Below are 12,175 nucleotides of genomic sequence, written 5' to 3' on the forward strand. Positions count from 1 at the left end.
CTTCGCTTTACAGAATTTATTTACGTGTGCCTGAGACTTTTCCACAGTGCTGTAGCAGAGAAAAAGTTGGAGAGCATTACCAGCATATGCTAGGAACGTGGACTGTTCCTTGTAGATAACAAAAACACAGGCTCTCATCCTACTTTGCTTCATATTTAGGGCTCATGCGAGTGCATACAGAGGGAAACTGGTTAGAAGCAGACACCCAAAAGGACTTCTTGATGGGAGATGGATAAAGGTGGTCAGGGCCAGTAAATTGAAATTTGTTGTTGTGATAGAGAGCATACGAAGTGTCACAAATGTAGGTGGGATGGTACTGAACCAAGGAGGACAAAACGGAGTCACAATATGCGAACATAAACTCAGTAGGGCAGGAACAAGCAGAAACCATGAGCCTACCTGGACAGTTAGGTTTGTGGGTTTTGTAAGAGGTAGAAATGGGCAAGATGGGGTCGGGGAACCATGAAGTTGACACTGTAGATGGGAGATCTCCAGATGTGATGGAATTGGTGATAGTGTGGGAGGCAATGGTCTAATGCTTCTCAATGGTGTCTCAGCTAAAGGGGTAAAGAGTTGTCTTCAATTCCTGTTCGTACTGAGTGAGCTCCTCTCTACTGGACATGAACTGTTTGTCATTCTGATGCCATGAAGCCAGGTTTGCCCCATACCAGAGCCATCAGCACAGTCAATACTGACATTCCAGTCTAGAACCATAGGTACTGCACATTGGAGTAGTGATAAGTTAAACCCGGACCACAAGAATCTTACTTAATAGACCAGTCAGATCCTCAAACTTGTTCTACTTCAATTTGATTTAATGGCATTGATCCTGTATTTCCTGATTTATTTGCCTAAAATCTATTGGCCTTTTCTCGGACGTTTTAATTGACTCAGCATCCATTTGGAAGAGCTGAATTCAGATTTCCAGTAAACCTGTGCCTGTACCCACTTCTTCTACAAGCCCACTGACTCTCATAACTACCTCAACTATACCTCTTCCCACCCCACCACATGCAAAAATGCCATTCCCTATTCCCAGTTCCTCCGTCTCCGCTGCATCTGCTCCGAGGATGAGGTTTTCCGTTCTGGGATATCTCAAATGTCCTCTTTCTTTAAATTTCCCTTCTACTGTCATCAATGATGCCCTCACCCGCATCTCCTCCATTTCCAGCACTTCGGCTCTCGCCCCATCCTCCCGCCACCACAACAGGGACAGAGTTCCCCTTGTCCTCACCTACCACCCCACTAGCCTCCAGATCCAACACATTATCCTCCGCAACTTCCGCCACCTTCAACAGGGCCCCACCACTATTCACATCTTTCCCTCTCCACCCTTCTCCGCTTTCCGCAGGGATCGGTCCCTCTGCGACTCCCTGGTCCACACATCCCTCCCCACGGATCTGCCACCTGGCACTTATCCCTGTAAGCTCAAGTGCTACACTAGTCCCTACACCTCCTCTCTTGCCACCATTCAGGGCCCCAAACAGTCCTTCCAAGTGAGGCAACACTTCACTTGTGAGTCTGTTGGGGTCATCTATTGCATCCGGTGCTCCCGGTGCGGCCTCCTCTACATCGGTGAAACCCGACGCAGATTGGGGGACCACTTCGTCGAGCACCTCTGCTCCGTCTGCCAAAACAGACAGGATCTCCCAGTAGCCACCTACTCCAACTCTGCTTCCCACTCCCATTCAGATATGTCCATACATGGCCTCCTCTACTGCCATGATGAGGCTAAACTCAGGTTGGAGAAGCAACACCTCATATACAGTCTAGGTAATCTCCAGCCCCTTGGTACGAACATAGAATTCTCCAACTTCCGTTAATTCCCTCCCCCTCCCTTTCCCTATCCCTATGTCACTCTGCCCCCTCCCCCAGCTGCCTATCACCTCCCTCATGGTTCCGCCTCCTTCTACTACCCATTGTGTTTTCCCCTGTTCTTTCTTCACCTTTCCTGCCTATCACCTCCCTGCCTCCCTTCCCCCACCCCTTTATCTTTCCCCTTACTGGTTGTTCACCTGGAACCTTCCAGCCTTCTCCTTCCCACCCTCCCCCCACCTTCTTTATAGGGCATCTGCCCCTTCCCTCCACAGTCCTGACGAAGGGTTCCGGCCCGAAACGTCAACCGATCTTTTTCACGGATGCTGCCCGACCTGCTGAGTTCCTCCAGCGTGTTGTGAGTGTTGCTTTGACCCCAGCATCTGCAGATTATTTTGTGCCCACTTACAAAAGGCCTGGTTCAATTTCTCAGAATTCTGAATTCCTATTCTGGGTTTTCTCACCAGCAGAATTATTTTATCTATTAAATCTCCTCATCATTTTACCTTTTGTTAGATTGCCCTCAATCCAGTTAATCGAAGGGAATACAAACGTTTACATCTAATTTTTTTCTCAGAATAGCAAAATCCATCTGATATAACCAAACACGAGGAAATCTGAAGATGCTGGAATTTTAAGCAACACACATAACAATTGCTGGTGAACGCAGCAGGTCAGGCAATGTCTATAGGAAGAGGTACAGTCGACGTTTCGGGCCGAGACCCTTCGTCAGGACTAACTGAAAGAAGAGATAGTAAGAGATTTGAAAGTTGGAGGGGGAGGGGAGATCCGAACTGATAGGAGAAGACAGGAGGGGGAGGGATGGAGCCAAGAGCTGGACAGGTGATTGGCAAAAGGGATATGAGAGGATCATGGGATGGGAGGCCTAGGGAGAAAGAAAGGGGGAGGGGGGTATCCCAGAGGATGGGCAAGGAGTATAGTGAGAGGGACAGGGGGAGAAAAAGAGAGAGAAAAATTTATATAATAATAATAGTAAAATAACAGATGGGGTATGAAGGGGAGGTGGGGCATTAATGGAAGTTAGAGAAGTCAATGTTCAATGCCATCAGGTTGGAGGCTGATTTACACATTTTAATTCCACGTCCCATTCCCATTCTGACATGTCTATCCACGGCCTCCTCTACTCTCAAGATGAAGCCACACTCAGGTTGGAGGAACAACACCTTATATTCCGTCTGGGTAGCCTCCAACCTGATAGCATGAACACTGACTTCTCTAACTCCCATTAATGCCCCACCTCCCCTTTGTACCCCATCCATTTTGTTTTATTATTATTATTTTTTTCTCTTTTTCTCCCTCTGTCCCTCTCACTATACCCCTTGCCCATCCTCTGGGCTTCCCCCCTCCCCCTTTCTTTCTCCCTAGGCCTCTGGTCCCATGATCCTCTCGTATCCCTTTTGCCTATCACCTGTCCAGCTCTTGGCTCCATTCCTCCCCCTCCTGTCTTCTCCTATCATTTTGGATCTCCCCCTCCCCCTTTCAAATCTCTTACTAGCTCTTCCTTCAGTTAGTCCTGACGAAGGGTCTCGGCCTGAAACGTCGACTGTACCTCTTCCTAGAGATGCTGCCTGGCCTGCTGCGTTCACCAGCAATTTTTATGATATAACCAATATTTATTTCTACATCTGGCAGCCCATTCACTGCAATTTATGGGACTTTTCTTGCAAATTGGTTTAAGATCAAATCTCAAGTTGCCTTATTGCTAAAATGAGGAACACCTGTGTGAAGCTATTCAAGTGTCAGAGCAAGTGGAATGATGTTGCAAGTTATCACAGCTTCAGTTTGCCATTCAAACTTGGCCAGACTATCCTTTACTGGAGCTGTGGTGAAATAATTCATTCTTAGAATTATGAATGTGCCAAGGAACTAAAAAGTGCAATGTAGGGCTATATGAACTGCACTACATCAGATTGTGTGCTCTATGCTATTAGGAAAGAAAGGCCTGTATTGCTGCAAAGCTCTATGACCCTATCACTCGAAACATAAGCAATAATTTGCTGGATTGTGTAGAATAGTATTCCAAGTGCTTTCCATCTATTGCATAACAAATTTTCAAGTTTATTACTTACTGATACTTGTCAAACACTGAATTTTAATAATATTCTGCATTCCGTTAGCTGGCTGATTTAATTAAGCCTTTTCTTTCTTAACCAAAATGTTTTTAAAATTCTCATCTTTCTTCTCAGCTCACTTATTTACCACATAATTCTTTTGGTTATCATAGCCAAACAGAGTTGGCCATCATGTCCTTTGCTAATCCCATTTTATGACACACTCCTTATAGCCTTCTGCGCTACTCTGTTTCAAGCGCTAACTGAGACTTTAGTGCAAGGTTACACAACTCAGAAGAATACCTATGTAGACAAATGAGGGGAGTCTTTCTCACAATTATGACTGTTCGAGATTCTGTCAATAGTTGTCAACATCCACTCTGTTAAACACATTCTCTATTGTAGCTGAAAGATACAAGATCACCTCCTCCAGACACTTTTGCATCAACTGCTTTAACATACCAGGTTGATTATAGTTTAGATACACCATTCTAAACATGTACACTTAATAATAGTAAACTACATAGAATCACAAAGTCATAGAGCACAAAACAACATAGTAACAGGCCCTTCAGTCCCATTCATCCAAATGGAAAAGATGCCTACCCAATATGCCTGTTTGGCCAATATCCCTCTAAACCTCTCCTATCCACGTACAAACGTACTCATCCAAATGTCTTTTAAATGTTGTTATTGCTTTTTCTGGCAGCTGGTTCCATGTACATAACACCCTCTGCATGAAGGTCAGCTTCAAAACCATCCCTGACACCCTAAACTTACACCCTCTAGATTCCCTGGGGGGAAAACATTGTCCCATTCTTTTTATCTATGCCTCTCATGGGTTTATACACCTCTATAAAGTCACCCTTATTCCAAGGTATAACGTCCTAGACTACCCACCTTCTCCCTGTGGGCAAGCTCTCAAGTCTAGCAACATTCTTCTAAATTTTCTTTACACACTTCTTAGTCTAATGATGTGTTTCCTATAACAGCATGCTCCAAGTGCAGCCTCACCAATGACTTGTACAACTAATGTACAATTATATACAGACCAAAATCATCCAGCTTGTAAATTATCAGGATGAAAAATTAGGCTGATAGGTTTACAAGATGCAAGATCTTTGTGCATATTTAAGTCTTATGTATCCTTTCACCCAATATAAGGTCCAAGTCATGGCATTGCAGAAAACAGAAACTGGTTAATTAATAAAAAAAGGCTACATAAGCTACCAAGTATGTTTCCTGCAAGTGAATAAGTTATATACACAGCTTCAGTTCACTAGTACAAGAATGAAATGTATGGCATTTGTTTTCAAGGTTATTACTGAGACTACAGATAGAATTCTCATTTGGTAGAATTCCTACTTCTGGAATGGCTGGTTTTAGATACGACGACAACATTAAGGGTTTACATCCAGGGAGAGCTAACTCCATTGACTGCCCTCTTGCAACTGCATAAATTCAAGTGTTTTATCTTGAGTAGAACAATTCTAGAAGGCAAATGGGAAGCTCCTTTTCCAATTAAGTCACAGGAGAATGTCACATGTCAGTTAGATTTGCTCTGTCATAAAAGCAAAGTAAAATATAGACTAGAATTTCTACATAACAGTTTCTGTTTAATGTGTATGCTGAATATCTGTGTGTAGGTCTTTACCAATATAATTATCTCCATTTCAAAATGACGATTATATTGAAGATAATTATCTTCAAAGAAAATCACAAATCTTCACTGTTTAAGATGTGGTTTAATGAGAATAGTGGGATTAAAGTTAACATCTGTTTCAGATTTTTAAGGATCAACCCTTTCTCTGCATTTGTTTGAATGAAAGCCTAAAATGATAAGTTTCATTATACTATTACATAGCAGAAAAACACTAATAGTGCCAAAATATTATCAGTAATGGTATTGAAATGCTGTATTTGCTGAGACAGTCATCCATCCAGCATGATTCATGGCTATAATTGGGCTATTTCAAATAATAACAAATCTGTTCTTATGACATGTTCCACACAGCTGACATTCTCTTTCAATATTTTTATTAGTTTCTACATAGAAGAGTACAAGAAAGTATATATAAAGGTCAAAAAAAAACAACTACCAATTACATTATATCCACTCATAATAACAATCTGTTACCCCATTAGTCAAAGTTATTTTGAAATATACTAATTTATTACAAAAAAAAGTTTAACCCCTCCCAAGACCGAAGCTATTTATTATGGAGAAAAAAAAGGTAAAATACCTTCTCGTATAATAAAAAATAATAACAGGCAATATCTAAATTTAAACAACGAACTGAGGGTTTTGAAAGTTTTGAAAATAATTCAGAAAGGGGCCCCACGCTGACGTTCTAAAATTTTGTACATCTTTAAAGGGGACGTTATAATGGATTCTTACTGTTTTATAACGGGTGCTTAAATGTAAGAGGTTACAATGTATTTCCAAAGATAAAGAGCAGATAAGCATAAAAACCACAAAATAAATACTCCGATAACTGTCAGCTAATTAGAGGGTCGTTTAAACATGTATAAAGCTCAAAGTAAACTGTGGGTACACTAACACCACATCTTATTGACGTCTTCGGCTGCTTTGGCAGGAGAACTGGATAGACTGGCAGGAGAAGTGGCTAGACAGGCAGGGTTGGCGTAATCCCTGGACTTCTTCTCCACCTGGTTGAGCAGACTTTTGTAGCCGGCCAGCTCCTGCTCCAGCGCATTTTTCACCGACAGCAGGGCCTGGAAGTCGGCCGTGTGCGCCTCGATCTTCTTCTCCAGCGCCTTGTTATACTCCCGGATCCGGCCGATCTCCCGCTCCTTCTCCTGCAGGTGGTTCTTGTGCATCTCGTCCCGCAGCCGCAGGTCGGTAACGGCGTTGCGGTAGCACTCGGTCTCCTTCTTGACCTTCTGCAGCGGCACACTGTTCTCCTCGAACCTGTGCCGGTAGCGGGCCAGCTCCTCCTTGTGGCGCTGGGCAGCCTGCTCGTACTCCTGGCGCATGTTGCGCAGCCCCTGCTCCAGGTCGAGCGCCGTGCACTCCGCCTGCTCCACGTTCTGCAGGTTGTCCAGCTTCTGCTGCCAGTAGATGCGCTCCTGGTCCCGCACCAGCTTCAGCTGCGCCAGCTGCTCCTCCAGCAGCTTGTACTGGCACTGCAGCTTGTCCAGGCCGCTGCCCGAGTCCTCGTACTTCTTCTTCAGCTCTTGGAAGTCGCGGTCGAACTCGCGCTTGAGCTGGCACTCCTTCTCCAGCCGCGCCTTCAGCTTGTCCTTCTCCAGCTTCAGCAGCACCAGCTCGTTCTGCGCCTCATCCACCCGCGCCTGGAAGTCCTGGTACTCCTTCTGGTAGGTCCTCTCCGCCGCGTTGAACTCCTCCCGCTCCAGCTTCTTCACCTCGGCCAGCAGCTCCTTGTTCTTGCGCTGCAGGTTCAGCACCGTGTTGTTGATGTATTTGGCGAAGCGCTCGTTCAGGTCCTTGATCTGGTCCTTGCCCTCCTGCATGCCATCCTGCAGCTCCTTGCCGTCCGCTTCGCTCGCCACAACCTCCATCTGCCGCTCCTGGCACGCCGAGGATGCGGCGGCCGAGCTGGGCGACGAGGTCCTGGAGCCCGAGAACATGCTGCTGCCACTCCCCCGGCCGTGTGGGCTCACTGGACAACCGCCCTCCAACCGACACCCCTGCGTTGCCGGGGCAACCCCTCTCCGCCGCATTCAAACACGCCACACGCCAACCGCCAACCGCCGTCAGGGCGATGAGCGCATGGCCCGGCCCGTTACCTCCTCCCCATCACCTCTACCAACCGGTCCCCAAACCCACTCACCACCCCTCCCCAATACAGTACACCCTCCATCACCCGAGTGTTCATACCTTAGTATAGATCCATAGAAAGATCCCTGAAGTGGAGCACAAGTAGACTGTCTGGGGCACACAATGCTGCAGTTGTCCAAACATTAGAGCACAATTCTGATTGCCACAATGTGTGGTTAAGTTACACATACAAAGTACTAGAGGAACCCAGCCGGTCAGGCAACATTTATGGAGGTAGAGAAACAGTAGACCCTTCAGTCTTGATGAAGGGTCTCAGCCTGAAACTTCAACTGGTTAGCCCCTGTATGGATGATATCTGTCCTGCTGAGTTCCTCCAGCACTTTGAAAAAAGTCCTGCCCAGTTATCATCAGCATATAACCTGTAGCACCAGAGGTCCCAACATACTAGACCACTGCTATACTAAAATAAGGAATGCCTACAGTTCCTTGCCCAGACCACATTTTGCATACAGGCAGAGGCTATAAACAAGGCTATAAACAGAGGCTATAAAAAAGAAGGGCTCCAGAGATTAGGACAACTGAAAAGTGGTCACAGGAGGCAGAGGAGTGATTATGGGATTGCTTTGAGTCAGTGGACTGGGCTGTGTTCAAGAGTGTTAAAGAGTACAGCAGAGAAACAGGCCCTTCAGCCCATCTAGCCTATGCTGAAACCATTTAAACTGCCTACTCCCATTGACCTGCACTGGGATCACAGCCCTGCATACCTTTACCATCCATGTACCTATACAAACTTCTCTTAAATGTTGAAATCGAGTTCACATGCACCACTTATGCTGGCAGCTTATTTCACACACTCACAACCCTCTGAGTGAAGAGGTTTCCCCTCATTTCCCCTTAAACTTCTCATCTTTCACCCTTAACTCAGTACATATGGTTGTAGTCACACCCAACCCCAGTGGAAAAAGCCTGCTTGCGTTTACCTTATCTATACCCCTCATAATTTTGTATACCTCCATCAAATCTCTCAATCTTTTTCCGTTCTAAGGAATGCAGTCCTAAACGATTCAATCTTTCTTTATAGCTCAGGTCCACCAGACCCAGCAACATACTTGTAAATTTTCTCTGCACTCTTTCAACCTTGCTTACATCTTTCCTGACCAAAACTGCACACAATACTCCAAATTAGGCCTCACCAATATCTTATACAACTTTAACATAACATCCCATCTCCTGTACACAATACATCGCTTTATGACTCCTCTTTGGAGTATCCTGCCTCCATGGGGATGACCACCCTCCCCTGCCTGCCTGTGACTGCAGGTCAGGTTAGGAGACAGCTGGACAATATCAGCCCCAGGCAACCAAAGGCCCGTGCGAGCAGCTGTCAGGTATTTTGTAGCACCTTTACAATCTGAGTCTGAGTCAGGAAAAGATACTGGCGCTTTCAAAGACTTCCTTGGTTTCAGTACCCAAGAAGGCAACTCCATCTGGACTTGACGACTACAGATCAATTCCCTCACATCTTCATTGGACCCTCTACAGTTTGCCTACCAGCCTCATGTGGGAGTGGATGATGCCATCATCTACCTGTTGCAAAGAGCTCACTCCCACCCTGGATGAAGCTGGTGACATTGTGAAAAACACATTTTTTGATTTCTCTAGTGCCTTCAATACAATCCAGACACTTCTTTTGAGTGATAAATTGCAAAGGATGGGCATAGATAAATCTACTTTCTCCTGGATTACTGACTTTTTGCATCACCAGCACATAAAGCAGCAAAGACAATAGACTTGACTGGAAAACTTGTGAAGAAGAGGAGGTCACTAAACAAACTGTTTTCCATTATGGACAACCTGGCACATCCTCTTCATGACCGACTGAATAAGCAGCTGAGCACCTATTCGAACAGACTCATTCAGCTCTGCTGTCACAGGGATCGTTACAGAAAATCTTTCCTACCAAATGCAAGAAGAATATACAACAATTCATCTCTGTGTGACAGGAGACTATTGCGACATCATAGTGCAATAGTCTCTTTTGTCATTTCTTATATAATTGTTGCACATTGGTGAATTATTATTATGTATATTATTATTCTGTATTTTATCATTAGTTAAGTCTGCACGCTGCTAAGTATGTTTTTAAATGTTGCTGCTGTAATGAAAGGATTTCCCACTCGGGATCAATAAAGTACTTATCATGAAGGCTAATGTGCCAAAAGCTTTCTTTAATCCCTTATCTACCTAAGCTATCACTTTCGAGGAATTATGGACCTGTATTCCCAGATCCCTTTGTTCTACCACACTCCTCAGTGCCTGACCATTCACAGTGTAAGACCTACCCCACTGGTCCTACTGAAATGCAAAACCTCGCATTTGTCTGCATTAAATTCCATCTGCCGGTTTGCAGCCCATTTATCCAGCTGATGCAGATCCCTCTGTAAGCCATGATAGCCTTCCTCACTGTCCAGTACACATGATAACAAACAACAAACGACCCCTGCAGCGCTCCACCAGTCACAGGCCTCCAGCCAGAGAGGCAACTCTCTACAACCACTCTCTGGCTTCTGCCACAAAGCCAATGTCTAATCCGGTTTATCACCTCATCCTGAATGCCAAACCACTGAACCATCATGACCAGCCTCCCATGCGGAACCTTGTCAAACGCCTTGCTAAAGTCCATGTGGACAACATCCACTGCCTTACCTACATCCACTTTCCTGGTAACTTGCTCAAAAAAATCCATAAGATTGATTAGACATAACCTACCATACACAAAGCCATGCTGACTATTCTTAATCAGTACATGTCTATCTAAATACTTGTATCTAGTCCCTTAGAATAACTTTCCCACAATTGATGTCAGACTCACCTGCCTATAATTTCCTGGTTTCTGTTTAGAACCTATTTTAAACAGCAAAACAACATTGGCTGACCTCCAGTCCTCTGGTATCTCTCCTGTCACTATGGATGATTTAAATATCTCTGCTAGGGCCCCAGGAATTTGTGCACTTGCCTCCCAGAGGGTCCAAGGAACCACCCTGATTTACCTCAGAACAGCAAGCACCTCCTCCTCTGTAATCTGTACAGTATCCAGGAAGTTGATGCTGCTTTGCCTCACTTCTATAGACTCTGTATCCAACTCCCGAGTGAATACAGATGCAAAGAATGCATTTAAGTTTTCCCTCATCTGTTTTGGCTCCACACATGGATTACCATTCTGGTCCTCCAGAGGACCAATTTTGTCCCTTGCTATTCTTTTGCTCTTAACATACCTGTAGAATCTCTTCGGATTCTCTTTCACCTTGTCTGCTAGGGCAACTTCATGCCTTCTTTTAGCCTTCCTGATTTCTTTCTTAAGTGTTCTCTTGCATTCCGTGTACTCAAAAAGCACCTCATTTGTTCCAGCTTGCCTATACCTGCTATGCACCTCTTCTTTTCCTCTTAACCAGGGGCTCACTATATCTTGAAAACCAATGTTCCCTACACTTGTTATCTTAACATTTTGTTCTCACAGGCACATACGGGCTTTGTACTCTCAACATTTCATTTTTGAAGGCCTCCCACTTATCAAGTACACCTCAGTGAACACCCTGTTCCAATACACACTTGTAAGATCATTTCTGATCCCATCAAAATTGGCCTTTATCCAATTCAGAAACTCAACCCACGAACAAGACTATCTTTTCACATATTTACTTTGAAACTAATGGCATTGTGGCCACTGGATGCAAAATGTTTCCCTACACAAACTTTTGACACCTGTCCTTATTCGCTTATAGCAGATCCAGCATTGCACGCTCTCTCGTTGGGACCTACGTACTGATGTACGTACTCATCCAGAGATCTGAATCAATACACCGGGGTTGTAACAGACTTCATTAAAACAGCTGTAACTGAGTATGTTCTCACTAAATTCATTCAGAGTCTTTCCCAATCAGAAGCCCTGGATGAACCACAAGGTCTGAAATATGCTGAGGGCCAGATCAGAGGCATTCAAGTCTGGAGAACAAGAAAGCTGCAAGAGGTACAGGTATGATCTCCAGAAAGCCATCTCACGGGCGAAGTTACTAACTCTCAACCATTAGGCTCGTGAATGAAAGGGGATAACTACACTCACTTGCCCCATCATCAAAACGTCCCTACAATCAATTATCTCACTTTAAGGACATTTTATATCTCATTATCTCATGTTCTCGTTTTTATTTACTATTTATTTATATTTACATTTGCAGAGTTTGTTGTCTTCTGCACTCTGGTTGATCTTTCACTGTTCCTGTTATAGTTACTATTTTATAGATTTGCTGAGTATGCCCACGGGAAAATGAATCTCAGGGTTGTTTATGGTGACATACAACAGGGGTCCCCAACCTTCTTTGCACTGCGGACCGGTTTAATACTGACAATATTCTTGCGGACTGGCTGACCTGGGGGGGGGGGGGGGGGAGGTGGGTGGTAGTGTTCAAGTAGGGTTAAACTCACCTCAACTTGTCTTTTACAGTTAGGGTTACCAACTTTCTCACTC

General features: G+C 44.6%; 2 protein-coding genes across 3 annotated transcripts in view; both read right to left on the minus strand.

Moving 5' to 3' along the window:
- lactb (lactamase, beta) overlaps positions 1 to 12,175 on the minus strand; it is a 73,297-nt gene that overhangs the window by 41,682 nt on the left and 19,440 nt on the right. The window lies entirely within an intron of this gene.
- Positions 6,010 to 7,597, minus strand: LOC140211786 (desmin-like). Its single transcript, XM_072281936.1, has one exon. It carries the CDS (start codon positions 7,590 to 7,592, stop codon positions 6,444 to 6,446), a length of 1,149 nt encoding a protein of 382 aa, XP_072138037.1. The 5' UTR covers positions 7,593 to 7,597; the 3' UTR covers positions 6,010 to 6,443.

Source organism: Mobula birostris, chromosome 18 (assembly GCF_030028105.1).
Source record: "Mobula birostris isolate sMobBir1 chromosome 18, sMobBir1.hap1, whole genome shotgun sequence".
Classification (NCBI taxonomy): Eukaryota; Metazoa; Chordata; class Chondrichthyes; order Myliobatiformes; family Myliobatidae; genus Mobula; species Mobula birostris.